This window comes from Jaculus jaculus, chromosome 4 (genome assembly GCF_020740685.1).
Source record: "Jaculus jaculus isolate mJacJac1 chromosome 4, mJacJac1.mat.Y.cur, whole genome shotgun sequence".
Taxonomy (NCBI): Eukaryota; Metazoa; Chordata; class Mammalia; order Rodentia; family Dipodidae; genus Jaculus; species Jaculus jaculus.
In genome coordinates, this window is record NC_059105.1 from 169,570,799 (window position 1) to 169,586,314 (window position 15,516).

The following is a 15,516-nucleotide window of genomic DNA, read 5'->3' on the forward strand; positions in this document are numbered from 1 at the left end:
ATATGGTATGCATAAGACAACATATAATTAGAAATGCATTTCTTTTTAAAAATATTTATTTATTTGAGAGAGAGAGAAAGGCTGAAAGAGAGAGAGGTGGGTGCATCAGGGCCTCTAGTCACTGCAAATGAATTCCAGATGCATGTGCCATCTTGTGCATCTGGTTTACAGTAGGTCCTGGGGAATCAAACCTGGGTCCTTAGGCTTCACGGCCATCTCAAAGCCATCTCTCCAGCCCCTAGAAATGCATTTCTAACAATGGTTCATGGTTATTAAGAAAAAAATTACACCTCAATTTAGTGAATTTGAAATATATTTAATATAAAATGCTGATGTACTCAAAGCACTGTTTCCATATGAATTTAGGAAAATGGATTTTAACAATCTCTAAAACATGATAAAAGGACAATGGTGTCTTTGAAAAACATACAAACAAAAAAGTTAAGAAATCACAAAATGTCTTACACTTGCTTTCCCAAAATTAGATGTACAAAACAATAGTCACCTAAAAAGTCTCCCCAACACACACAAATAATAACCATCTTTACATGAAATCTCCAAAATATAAATGTGGAGTAATATAAAGATGGCAACAAATTAACAAAAGCTGAGGATACAGAAGCTTCGCCAATAACCTTAATTACCTTAACTCATATGACTTTTTAAATGAAATGCTTTGATTCTTTACATAGTTACAAATGTAAATCTAAAAGATGTTTAAATTAAAATAATAAAATAATATTCTTAAACACATTGTCATATGAGAAAACACAATATGATCACGTCTCTCTCAAAATTTTTCTGATAACCTTAGAATGCTCTAAAGCATTTAATCATATATAATACTACTATGATCACATGAAGTCAATAAAACTGTTACCTGAATATTTAATAAAATATTAAGTGCTAGAGGTTTACAACACTTAGGGGACCATGGACTTTAAAAACTGTAATTTAAAAACATAAAAGAAATCTTGGTTTAGACTGGTAGGTAAACTAAACTATAAAATTATATATTTGGTTCTAAGTTATTAGAATATTGAGGGTATTATTTTGGTTAAAGTTATAAGGATACCAATTTATCTTTTACACTTAAAGAAATTGTACACATATATTCTGGGATACTACAGAAATGATTATTTATATAGCTACACCACAAATAAACTAAATAGCTACATATATTATTTTTTAAAACTTTTTTTTGATAGCTAAATTTTTGTTCCAAGTTTTACCTGAACAAATGAACTAATTTCTCAGATAAACACATATGACATTAACAGAAATGGAAAAAGAGCAGAGTCATTGCATTTAGCAACTCAGAATAATAAGCTGCACTTTGAAAGAGTGAATTTTTATCATCTTACTAATGTGATTTTTGTACACTATACAGAAAGGATGCCATAAATGGCATTTTCTGAATCCTTGATACTAAGTTCCTAAAAAAAAATACACAGTATTCATACTGCATGCTTGAGCTGCAAAGAATAGAATTAGAATATAACAAGACTTGTCAACAAAGGTGACAAGCACTGGGGCCGGCACCAGGGAGGACCCACCTCCCATCAACACCCAGTCATGTGGAAGTACAGATCACAAAGTGTTATTACCTACAAAACATTCCCACATTACACATACTATTGCATAATCCAAGCATATTTACTCAGAAAAAATATCAAATATTTAGGAAATTTTAATTTCTACCTTATAAGTTCATGTGGGTCACTCCCATCCCCACTCCATCTAAGTTAGCCCAATAATTCTAATAAGATATTTTATATATTTTAATAATGTTGATTTCAGGACTTATAAAACTACTGTACGTTATCTTCTCTGTGAGCTAACACAACGCTGGTAAGCAGCTTTTCAGTAAGCTGAGAGAACATGTGTCACACTTGTACAGATTAACTAGCTGTTGTTGCCCTTCTGTTGCTGTAAATGAAGTTTCAAAATCAGCTCTCGAATATCTTCCCTTTTGGTCTTTATTACATGACGAGGAAACCATTTTTCCAAGTGAATTGGAAGCTCGAAGTTAACAATGGGATCCTATGAGAAAAAAGAAAGGATGCAATCATGTTGTCATCAAAATTTCAATCCTTTAAATGTCATTTTAGTGAAAAAGAAAAAATAACTTTAAAAACAACAGCTCTGCTGAGATATAACTCACATACCATACAATCACCCAAAGTATGTAGTTTTCAGTTTATTCAAAGTTGTGGGCCCATGACCACATGATCAACTTTTGAACATTTTCATGGAATTGATCACTTTTCAGACATCAAAATTAAATGTTGCCTGTTCTATTAAAAAGCATGTTTAAGTGAGTTATCTCCAACAAGTCTGGTAAATAGCAGAAACTCAGAAGGCAGTTCATTTGAATACAATTTTCCCCAACATGTTATATTTTTAAACTTTAAAAGAGAAAACCTTAGTAATAAAGACTCTGAGTTAAGAAAAAATGGAAAATCCTATAACAGCTTATTCAGTTGCTTCAACAACTTTTCCATGAGGTAAAACTTTTAAGTTGCACCTGTAAAGATGAATCTCCCTGTGTTTAATTTTTTTTTTATAAAATGTTATTTATTTATTTGCAAGCAGAGAGAGAAGAGAGGAGAGACAGACAGAGAAAACAGGCACACCAGGGCCTCCATCCACTGCAAACGAACTCTAGATGCATGCGCCCCTTGTGCATCTGGCTTACGTGGGTCCTGGGGAATCGAACCTGGGTCCTTTGGCTTTGTAGGCAAATGCCTTAAGTGCTAAGCCATATCTCCAGCCCATCTGTGTTTAATTTTTTAATTGCTAAAGATAACTACTCTTGAGATTGTATAAAAGTCAAGAAGACTTACGTTTTAGAGAAGAAACAAGCTTTAGGACTGATTATTAAATCACAGGACAGAGTCATGACTGTGATTCTGGGAGCCAATACCTACAGGATGATTTCTTACCTAGTTTTTTTTTTTTTTTTTTTTTGGAAGGGGTAACGGGATTCAGGTAGGGTCTCACTGTAGTTCAGGCTGGCCTGGAATTCACTATGTAATCTAAGGCTGGCCTCAAATTCACAGTTATTCTCTCTTACCTCTGCCTCCTAAATGCTGGGATTAAAGCACTCAGCAGGCCCAGCTTGTCCAGTTTGTTTTCTAATCATAATATTGCTTTTGTTAGGGTTTGTAACAAACATCCACCAGTTTAGAATGGTCTTCCCCAAGCCTACTTTTTTAACCAAGGCAATGTTGTGTTTGTACACAAATTTATAAGGCATGGGTTGATATTTCTGAGCTTTCTCCCCTAGTCCACCAGGAATTTTACATTGTGCATCATTCTATATGTAATGTATATTCTCCTGGCTAAACCTATATCAAGTAGATGTATGCAACAGAGTTCAAATATGTCACTAATACGACCTACTGAATATTCTAAAATGCAAAATTGTATCTATTTGGAAAGAGCATCATTAGTACAAAAGAATAGTCACCCTAAAGCCAGGTGTGGTGGTGCACACCTTTAATCCCAGCACTTGGGTGGCAGAAGAAGGAATATCACCATGTTCATGGCCACCCTGAGACTACATAGTGAATTCCAGGTCAGCCTGAACTACAGTGAGACCCTACCTCAAAAAACCAAAAATAAAAAAAAGAATTTTCACTCTAGGGTCAAGTTCCATGTGAATAAAAAAGGGAACATCTCAACATAGTAAATATGTAATGAATTCCATAATATGTAACACCTGTTACTATATAATATCATTCCTCATCAACACTAAAGACACCAAAAAGTCATAACTGCATGCTGTAAGCCAAGAGCTTTGAAATCACCTAAGCATTTCATAAAGAGACTTCTGGTCAAAAATATCTTCATTAATTATAGTAAGGACTGAACAAGTAAGCTAATATCTGAAAAGCCAAACAGCCACTTAAGATTCGGTGGTTAATATTGCTACAGGTCCTAAAATGTCCTAAGTGCCTATCAAGCTGTAAACAACAGCCGTGTTTGTCATTCCATTTTCTCAGCTATGGTGTTCTAAGCTTAAATAGGTCTTGTGTTTTGGGAAATTGTTCTTAAATATTTTATCTACCTTATTCTCTCTTTCTCTTTAAGGCTTCTGGAATTCCCATTACATATAAACGACATCTTTTCCTAGTACACTTGCTTGTTTCTGGAACTCCCGTTACATATGAACGACAGCTTTTCCTGGTACGCTTGCTTGTTTCTTAGACTGTTGTCTTCTTTCCATTCGTGTTCCCCATTAACTACTCATAGTTTGTTTTATTTAGCTCACTAATTCTATCGTAAGCTATATGCAATGTGCTAATAAACCCAGCAAAGAAGGATTTTTTTTTTTTTAATCAGGATGTCTCTGTTTCCTGATTCTCCTGCCTCAGTCTCCCAAATGATGCAATTACAGGCATACACTACCACATCTGGCTCTAAACAAGTTCTTAATTTCAGATAGATGTTTTCAACTCAAGCCGGGTGTGGTGGTGCATGGGCAGGTGGGCCTTTAATCCCAGCCCTTGGGAGGCAGAAGTAGGAGGATCTCCATGTGTTTGAGGCCACCCTGAGACTACATAGTGAATTCCAGGTCAGCCTGAGCTAGAGTGAGACCCTACCTTGAAAAACAAACAACAAAAAAAAGATGTTTTCAACTCAAGTATATCCTTTTAATTATTCTTCGGGGATTTCACAGCTTTATCCATTCAGTTTATTTCTGGCTCTATCGGTATAACATATTCATGAAATCATTTAAAAGTTCTTATATAATTCCAGTATCTATGTCACTTGTGGAGCTCTACTCCTTTCTCTTTTTTTTTTCTTCTTTTTTATTTTATTGACTAAAAACATTTTCTTATTTCTTTGCTTACCCAGAAATGTGTAACACTATGCTGATAATTGTGAATAAAAAATTTTACATCTTCACATACCTTGAAAAAGCTTTCCACATATTGCAATAAATATACTCCACAATCACTGCTGTTATCCTGTTTAGGAACTTTAGGGCACAGGTCTACCATGTTTGTTTTGCTGAATTCACGATGAGTTTTTCGCTTAACTTCCCATTCTACCTCTAAATATCTGAAATCATCAGTAAGAAAAGTGACTTGAGTAGGAATCTCTCAATTATTATGCAACATTTTTCACAAAGGAAAAACATGTCTTACTAGATCTATGGCCTCAAGTTAAATTTCCAAGGATTGAATTTTAACAATGCAAGCTATATTTTGTAGACCTTCATATACACCACTTTGAAAAAAGTAATGTGATTTTCAAATTAAAGATAGACTTTTTCAACAATTTAATTTTCACAATTCAAATAAACGTTTACACTATAAAGCAACTTAACATGACTTTTAAAGTTTTACTGTTAGTTTTTCAGGTCCTATCACATGCACATACACACACACTAGGATAGAAATTTAAGCATCTTTACATTTTTTTCTCATGAGGTGCTTTTGATCATTGCTAATATTTACAATGCTCTGTATTTACAATACAGATTTATGGTTAGGAGGGCTCAGAGAATGGCTCATTGGGTAAGAATGCTTGGCATTAGGATCTGTGTCCAATTCCCCACACCTTCATAAAAACTGGGAATGGTTGTATACCTGTAATCCCAGCACTGAGAGAGATAGAGCAAACTCCCTGGCTAGCTAGTCTAATCAAACAAACCTGGAGTTCCAAGTTAAGTGAGAGACTCATCTTAAGGAAATAAGTCAGAAAAGTGATAGAGGATGAGAGCTACCATCTTCCTCTGGTTTCTGCAATGTGCACATAGAACAAGCACATCTTCACATATATGTGCATATATGGCATGTGCATGCACATGCATACACATCAAACATTCCATGTATAAAATATGCTTTGCTAAATCATAGGTACAAATTTTGAATTTACTTTGATGTAATCTTTGAGAGATCAAAATGCTTCAGCAATAACATAAAGTAGAGGATATTTATTTTTGATTAGTTTTGTAGGCTTCATTTAAACCAAAGTTAAAATATAATTCTTAATATGGTATTTTCAGTCATAGTCACCTTTTCTTGAGAAAGGTTCTGATTATTATATTCTAGACTAGCTTCAAACTCTATATAGTACAAGCTGACCTTGAACCTGCCAAGACTTCTTTACTGCCTTTGAGTGTTAGATTACAGACCTGTGTGATACCAATCTCCACACACCAGGATTGTTTTTAGTAATTCTCAAAGTAGGTTCAAAAGTATTGAGATTTTGGAGTTCCTTGCAGAAACAGTGTATAGGCAGGCCCGGTGATCTGGGCTAAGTAGGCCATACCCCTTTTTCCAGGCTCCTCCCATTTATCTAGTCTGAGATCCTTGCTTGGACAGCGTGTGGACATGAGCAGTGATCTGACTAAGTAGGCCAGACCCCTGTTTCCGAGCTCCTTCTACCTCCCTGGTCTGGGTTCCCTGTGCTGGTCTGTGTGCTGGAGGGCATGGCATGAGGTGGGCCAGATCCCTGCTCCCTTGTACCTCCCAATCCCCTGGTCCTGGTAGGTCTCATTGTACCTTGCTTGGGGAGGCCTGGTCTGTTTGAACTATGGAATCAGGCCTTTTATTCTGGTGTCCTGACTGGCCACTTGCTATCAACATCCCTATTCACCTGAGTCTGAAGGTATATAAGCCAAAGGACAAAAACGTGCTTCCTCCTCAATAAAATAAAGAATTTTCCCAAAATGGGTAGACAACAACACAAAAAAGCCAGTGAGAGCCAGAAAACAGAGATCTCCACCAAGGATGCCTAGTCCTACAATGGAAGCCTCCAATGAAATTATAGAGAAATCAACAGAAATTCATTCTCAAAATGAAAACACAACAACCAATGAGACCCTGATCAAAAAAAAAAAAAAAATCACTGAACTAGATGCAAATTATCAAAGAACCAACAATTGCATCGATGAAATTGAACAGAATCATCTCCTAGAGTGTTCAGCTTTTAACAGTATGCTAGAACTCTCCAAAGAGATATGAATAAATTGAAGGTAAGTCAAGAAATGGAAGATCTCAACAACCAGTTGGTTAAGCCTAATGAAGACTTGATCAAATGCAAGAATAAATTCCAGGAGGCATCAAGAAAATCAGAACTTGAATTGAAAACATACCTCAAAACAGAGACAGAAACAATGTAAAATAACACAACAGAAAAAAAATCAAATAGAAATTATAAAAACCTCTCTAGAACCCTTCACCAAAAGAGTTACTCATATGGAAGACAGAACCTCTGGCCTGAAAGACAAGACAGAAGAAATTGACCAGGAGACCAAAAACTTTCTAAATTCAAAATATCAAGTGAACAGAAAACAAGGGAATCATGGGACACCCTAAAACATCCAAACATTTGGATCATGAGTATACCAGAAGGAGGGGAAATCCAGGCCAGAGACACAGAGAACATATTCAACAAAATTATTGAAGAAAATTTTCTGAATCTCTCAAAAGAGAGGCCCAACCAGATATAAGAGGCCCATGGAACACCAAATAGACAGGACCAAAGAAGAAACTCTCCAAGACACATCATAGCTAAAACATTTAACAGTGAAAACAATGAGAGTATTTAAAGCAGCAAGAGAAAAACAATTCACAACACACAAAGGTAATCCTATTAGAATCACAACAGATTTCTCAATGGAAACTATGAAAACCACAGGGCCTAGAATGGAACACTTCAAACACTATGGATTCCAACCCAAGCTACTCTACCTACCAAAATTATCCCTCATAATAGATGGTGAGAGAAAAACTTTCCATGAAAAAAGTCAACTCTATGATTATATGAATACAAAGCCAAACCTACACAGAATACTTCAGGGAATACTCCACACAACCCATCTCAAGAGCCAAAAAAGTAAGATCAAAATAACCAAAATTGACCAGACTCAAAATAGTACAAAACACAAGAAAGCACTAACCCCATAAAATGCCTCATCGTGGCAGGGATTAATTCAATCTCACAGTAATAACCTTAAATATTAATGGTCTTAACTCAGCCATCAAAAGATAAAGGTTATCAGAATAGATCAAAACACTGGACCATGTTATATACTATCTTCAAGAAACCCACCTCACCACTAAAGAAAGACACATCCTCAGGTGAAAGGTTGGAAAATGGTATTCCAAGCAAATGGAAATAAAAAACAAGCAGGTGTTGCTATATTAATATCTGATAAAATAGACTTCAAACCAAAAGTAATCAAAAAGGACAAAGAAGGGCACTTCTTTCTCATCAAGGGAATGATCCAACATAAGCAACATCACAATCCTAAATATATATGCACCAAACACAAGTGCAGCACAGTTTATAAAACAAAATCTATTTGACAGTAAAACAGCAATAAATACCAACACCATCATAGTCAGAGATTTCAATACTCCATCTCATCAATAGACAGATCATCCAAGCAGAAAATCAACAGGGAAATAATGGAGCTCAACAACATCATAGATCAACTAGACCCAATGGATATCTACAGAACTTTCTACCTCAGCTCTACAGAATACATACTCTTCTCAGCAGCCCATGGAACCTTCTCCAAAACTGACCATATATCAGGCCATAAAGTCAAGAAAACTGAAGTAACTTCCTGCAACATGTCAAATCACAATGCTTTAAAGCTAGAAATTAACAACAGACACATCAAGAACTCCACCAGCTCCTGGAGACTAAACAAACACTTTTAAACAATTAATGGGTTGTGGAAGAAATCAGAAAAGAAATTGTACAAGTCCTAGAATTGAATGATAATGAAAACGCAACCTACCAAAACTTATGGGACTCAATGAAGGAAATCATAAGGAGAAAATTCATATCTTAAATGCCTTCATTACAAAGACAGACAGATAACCCGACTGCCTACCTGAAGGACCTGGAGAAAACAAGAAAAATCCATCCCAAAGACCTCCAGATGGAAAGAAATAATCAAGATTAGAGCAGAAATCAATAAATTGGAAACTAAGAATGCAATTTGTTTTAAATCGATGAAACAAAGAGCTGGTTCTTTGAAAAAATAAACAAGATTGACAAATCCCTGGCTAAACTGAACAAGCAAAAAAAAAAAAGAGAGAGAGAGAGAGAGAAGCCTCAAATTAACAAAATTAGAAATGAAAAAGGCAAGATTACAACAGACATCAATTAAATTGGAAGAATCATCAGGGCATACTTCCATGATCTCTTCTCCACAAAACTGGATAATCTGGAAGAAATGGATGAATTCCTAGACACATAACACCTACCAAAACTAATCTCAGGGCAGATTAATCTCTTAAACAAACCTCTCACATCCATGGAGATTGAAAAAGTAATCAAAAACATCCCCAAATAGAAAGATCCAGGACCAGATGGCTTCTCAGCTGAATTCTATCAAATCTTCACAAAAGAACTGAAACCAATTTTTCTCAAACTGTTTCACATAATTGACGACCAGCAAATCTTCAACTCCTTATATGAAGCCAGCATCACTCTAATACCAAAACTAGACAGAGATGCAACAAGGAAAGAAAACTGTAGGCCTACATCCCTAATGAACTTAGATGCAAAGATCCTGAACAAAATCCTTGCAAACTGAATTCAACAACACATCATAATCATTATCCACCTTGATCAAGTAGGCTTCATCCTAGGGATGCAAGAAAGGTTTAACATATGGAAGTCAGTCAAGGTAATACACCACATAAATAAACTGAACCATAAGAACCACATGATCATCTCAATTGAGGCAGAGAAGGCCTTTGACAAAATACAACACTATTTCATGATCAAAACACAGAAAAGGAGTCAGGTATGGTGGTGCACACCTTTAATCCCAGCACTTGGGAGGCAGAGGTAGGAGGATCGCCATGAGTTCAAGGCCAGCCTGAGACTCCATAGTGAATTCCAGATCAGCCTGGGCTAGAGTGAGACCCTACTTAGAAAAAAAAAACAAACAAACAAAATAACACTGGAAAGAATAGGCATGGAGGGTTTATATCTCAACATAATAAAGGCTATACATAAAGGTCCTTAAGCCCAAATAATATTTAATGGGGAAAAACTCAAGGGGTTCCCACTGAGATCAGAAACAAGACAGGGGTGCCCACTCTCACCACTGTTCTTCAGCATAGTACTAGAAGTACTAGCCCAAGCAATCAATAGGAGAAAGAAATAAAAGGTATTCAAATTAGAAAGGAAGAAGTCAAGTTAGCCCTATCTGCAGATGACATGATCTTATATAAAAGTGACCCTAAAGTCTCCACCTCAAAACTTCTAAAGGTGATAAATTCCTTCAGCAAAAGACAGATGGCTTAGTAGTTAAGGCACATGCCTGAGAAGCCTAAGTACTCAGGTTCAATTTTCCAGGTCCCACATAAGCCAGATGCACATGGTGGCACAGGTGTCTGGAGTTCATTTGCAATGGCTGCAAGCCCTGGCATGCCCATTCTCACTTTCTCTGCCTTTCCCTCTGACTCTAATCAGTAAATAAAAATAAAATCTTTTTTAAAAATTCCTTCAGAAAAGTGGCATGATACAAAAATCAATGTACAAAAATCTGTAGTTTTTCTAAATGCAAAGGACAAATATATAGAGGAAGAAATCAGTGAGGCTGTCCCATTTTCAATAGCAACAAAAAATAAATTAAATACCTTGGAATAACACTAACCAAGGATGTGAAAGACCCACATAATGAAAACAAAAACACTTAAGAAAGAAATAGAGAAGGACTTGAGAAAATGGAAAGACCTCCCATGCTCCTAGATAGGTAGAATTAATATTGTGAAAATGGTAATTCTACCAAAAGCAATATACAGATTTAACACAATACCAATAAAAATACCAGCATCATTCTTCACAGAGATTGAAACTGACCTCAAAATTCATATGGAATGGCAGAAGGCCTCAGATATCCATACACATCCTCACCAAAAAAACACCTATGGCAGTATCACCATACCCGTTCTAAAGCTATATTACAAAGTCATAGTGACAAAAAACAGCATGGCACTGGAAGAAAAACAGAAACACAGACCAATGGAACAAAATTGAAGACCCAGACCTTAGGTCAAGTAACTACAGCTACTTGATCTTTGACAAAGGTGCTAATAAAGTAGATTGGAGAAAAGACAGCACCTTCAACAAATGGTGTTGGACAAATTTGATGACCATATGCACAAAAATAAAATTAGACTACACAGTGGAATTCTACTCAGCAGAAAGAAAAAAAAAATGACACAATGAAATTTGTAGAAAAATGGTCTTGGAACAGATCATTCTAAGTGAAGTCACACAAAGACAACTGCCACATGATCTCACTCATGTGAAGTTCCTAACCCCTGGATCAACCCGAGTTGATGACATATCTGAATAGCATCTTGAGGCTTAGACAATAAGTAGGTTACAGCTTGGGAAAGGGAAGGCGGGGGTGGGGGAGCACAAAATCTGAACCCAAACTGAACTGGTACCATAGAATCCTATATCCAGGAAATCAGACTAAAAGTTAGAACCCTCAAGTGGATCTTTTTTAAAAAAATTATATATATATTATGGACAACTTCTATACTTACAGACAACAAACCATGGTATTTCCCTTCCCTCCCCCACTTTCCCCTTTATAACTCTGCTCTCTGTCAGCTTTTTCTTTTTTCTTTTCCCTTGGTGCTGACCTGTAATTCCCTGTACCAGGATGTGGTCTACATCCACAATGAGCTGTTGATCAGAGAGACCTACTAGATCTCCCAAAACAAACAAGACAGACTTCTGTCAGAGCACTTGATTACCCACCAGTGGTTAATGGTAAGACCCTCCTGCTGAAGACACCACAGGCTGTTAGTAAAGACCATGGAATCTAGAGGACAGCCAGTCCCCAGACAATTAGCTCATCTAGTGCTGGAAAGCGCTACATGAGATACCAGGGGAAAGTGGGCAACATCTGTCCAAGCAACTCAAAGTGTAAGCAACTCAGAAGTAAACAACCCGATGTGATGCTCACACAAGTGCAGTAGTGGCACACAGCCATGGTGGGTAACCAACTGCTCTTGGATTGGCTAACAAATCCACTCAGTGGAAAGGAAACCATATCTGGAACTGGGAAACAAGTCAGAATCATATCCAGATAATGATTCTGCTTTCCATTGTCAAGCTCCCACTAACCTTACACTATAAAAGTGTCTAAACCCTTATAATTCTCTCTAAATTAAGAATGGATATCCCATTTAACTGGCTCTGACTTCACTCTCCCTTGGAGAGTCTGCTTCTCTTTTTCAGATGGGAGCTAGACCTGAAGAAATAAATGACCCAGTGCACTCCATCCTGGCTCCAGCTGAAACTACAGAAAAAATTGGGGAAATGAGCAAGAGTTCTGCTTTCTTAGTGAATATGATATCAGCACAAGGGTGAAGGAGAGAGATACTGAGGACACTCAACACCTACCAAGCCAGAGATCTAGAGGCTCCTAAGAGCCCATCAATGAAGTAGACTTTAAAATGCTCCCAGCATGGCTCAGGGAATTTTGCAGAAGAGGGGGCAGAAAGATTGTTAGAGGCACGGGCTAAGACATTTTGCATGGAGACATTGCCTCTCCCATCCCCATAATGCATAACCCACAATCCCCAGAGCGTTGACCTGCATGCCCAACAAGGAAGGCCTCTTCAGAAAAGGGGCGGGGAGGAGGGAAAATAAGGTACCAGCATATTAAATATGTCTGTATCTAACAAAAAAAGTACTGAGATTCTAAAATAATTAACTGAATAATTAAACTGTCATTACTTACTCTCGTAAGTTCTGAACTGTGTTTTGTATAGAAGCAGCTTTCAAGGAGTCTAGTATGAGAATACATGGCCTAAGAAAAATAAAGGAAGAAATCAAGACAGAGACTTTACATAAAGATGTATACCTAAATACATATAAAACCCCCTATTATGGGCTGGAGAGATGGCTTAGCGCTTGCCTGTGAAGCCTAAGGACCCTGGTTTGAGGCTCGATTCTCCAGGACCCATGTTAGCCAGATGCACAAGGGCCACACGTCTGGAGTTCGTTTGCAGTGGCTGGAGGCCCTGGCGTACCTATTCTCTCTCTCTCTCTCTCTCTCTCTCTCTCTCTTTCTCTATCTGCCTCTTTCTCTCTCTGCCTGTCACTCTCAAAGAATAAATAAAATTTTTTTCAAATAAAATAAAATAAAACCCCCTATTATTACAGAATGAACTTACCTTTTACACATTTTCTTTGGTACTGATGTATTCATCTCAGTATTCTGAAATAACATGAATTTTTATGTCTTTGCAATTAAAGCTAGTTTAAATACATTTTTTGTTATTTCTTAAAAATGTTTCAAAAACTTTGAAACAAAATTTCAATAAGAGTTCTTTTCAGAGTTCCCTTCAAAATGAAGCAACTAACATCATTTTTCAATAAATCTATAATAATTATATAATTATCAAATAATGAAATAAATAAAAATTGATTCATTTTATTATCCTGGCAATACAGTAGTTGATATACTTTTATACTGATCTCAAGGAATTATGCTTTAACAGGACCTACAAAACAATATGGAACTTTGCTTCTATTTACCTATCATTTTAAACAAAGATAAACAGGATCACTCAACTTGCTGACACTACATTCTCTAGTTAAACATACAGACACAACATATTTCTATCCTTTGAAATATAAGATGCACAGTATAAATGTGTAATAAGGGAAAATGGATTAGTAATTGTGTTTTTTGCTGATACTGATGCTGATAAGTTCCATAAAGAATGGATCAACAAATAGAACACTTTTTTTTTTTCTTTATCAAGGTAGGGTCATGCTCCAGCCCAGGCTGACTTGGAACTATGCAGTCTCAGTGTGGCCTTAAACTCATAGCGATCTTCCTATCTCAGCCTCTCAAGTGCTGGAACTAAAGGCATGGGCCACCACACCCAGCCAACAAATAGATTTATTTAAGTCAGAACATCTCAGTACCATTATTCTGGTCACAGAGACTCATCATGGGCAAGTTGAAGCAAATAAACAGATCAAAATCAAGAAGAAGAATAACTTATAGTCAAAAGTGAATGGAATTTCAAAGGGGAAAGTGCGGGGGGGGGAGGTATTACCATGGGATATTTTTTATAATTATGGAAAATGTTAATAAAAATTGTGAAAATAAAAAAATTTTTTTTAAACTGTCAAAAGTAAACTAGGTGTGGTGGTACACACCTTTAATCCCAGCACTCAGGAAGCAGAAGTAGGGGGAATCTCTGTCAGTTCAAGGATACCTTGAGAATACATAGTGAATTCCAGATCAGCCTAGGCTAGAGTAGGACCCTACCTCAAAAAAAAATTGTCACAAGCATCAAGAAAATCAAAATTTAATTATGACCCACCTTAGCTAGGCCCTAACATTATTGCATCTATGAAAGCTTCCTTCTTCACATCTAAACAGAACACACTTACCTGGAAATCCTCTGTACTCAAGGACTGTGTTGAGGTGGTACATAGATCATTCTCTAATAAGAAACGAGTGACTATTAGTCTTTATTGTATGCTAATACAGATATTTTAGATAAGTTAAATTTCAATTTGCATATACAATAGTATTTTTATAAGTAATTTTTATGGTTAGTATTTTGAAGAAACCTCCATGGATAAATCTAATGATGGCTGGTTATCAGATAATATAGAAACCTTAGTGCCAAAATTGAAACTGTAGTTAGCTGGTCCAATTTCCTATAGAGACAATCTTCAAAGACATCTCAATCAAAATATCTCCTTCTTCCTGAGACTACATACTGAATTCTAGGTCAGCCTGGGCTAGAGCAAGACCCTACCTTGAAAAAACTCCTTCTTAAAGTTGAAGGAGTTAAACTGTCTAGTTGCAGTACTAACTCTCCCAAGTGTTTTGTGTAATTATACTCTGGAAGCTCAAAAGGATATGAAAAAATGGAAAATAATCAGGTGCTTGCTTCATCAGCTTTTCTGTCACTTCTTCTCCCAATGCCACCAAGTTCTTAAGAGTTAGTGAGGGAAACTATTGTCAACTCTTATTGCTATTGAATGTACAGTTAACTACCTAACTTTGGTTTGTTTTCTCAAAGAAAGTAAGCTTATCTGCTTGCTTAAATTTTTGTTTATAATTTAAGAAGAATCATGGAAGAACTATGAGGTCCTATAACACGTGCTTCTGAATTATTAGTGTCCAAGAAGTGCATTAAATTATGTTTAGAAAGCATTAGAAATCTCGGGCTGGAGTGATAGCTTAGTGGTTGTCTGTGCTTGTCTGTGAAACCTAAGGACCACAGTTCAAGGCTCGATTCCCCAGGACCCACATAAGCTGGATGCACAAGGTGGCACATGCATCTGGAGTTCATTTGCAGTACCTGGAGACCCTGGCCAATTCTCTCTTTCCCTCTCTCGCTCTCCCCATCTTTCTCTCTCTGTCTGTCACTTTCAAATAAATAAATAACAATAAACAAAAAAATTTTAAAAAGAACTAGACATCTCAAGCTATGCCTGGGGATCTATGCCATGAATTCTGAATCATGTTAGCAAATC

The 15,516-nt window shown here is 36.5% G+C and overlaps 1 protein-coding gene across 2 annotated transcripts in view; it reads right to left on the reverse strand.

Annotated features, from left to right (window-relative positions):
• Positions 1-338: 338 nt before the first annotated feature.
• The window catches only part of Senp7 (SUMO specific peptidase 7), a 179,383-nt gene continuing 164,205 nt past the window's right edge, over positions 339-15,516 (reverse strand). For both annotated transcript variants that reach the window (XM_045147156.1, XM_045147155.1), the window contains 5 exons: positions 14,419-14,471; positions 13,185-13,228; positions 12,749-12,817; positions 4,920-5,070; positions 339-2,043 (listed from right to left, as the gene is read on the reverse strand). In XM_045147156.1, the coding sequence (XP_045003091.1) occupies positions 1,906-2,043; positions 4,920-5,070; positions 12,749-12,817; positions 13,185-13,228; positions 14,419-14,471 (455 nt within the window). In that variant the 3' untranslated portion in view covers positions 339-1,905. The remainder of the gene's footprint in view (positions 2,044-4,919; positions 5,071-12,748; positions 12,818-13,184; positions 13,229-14,418; positions 14,472-15,516) is intronic.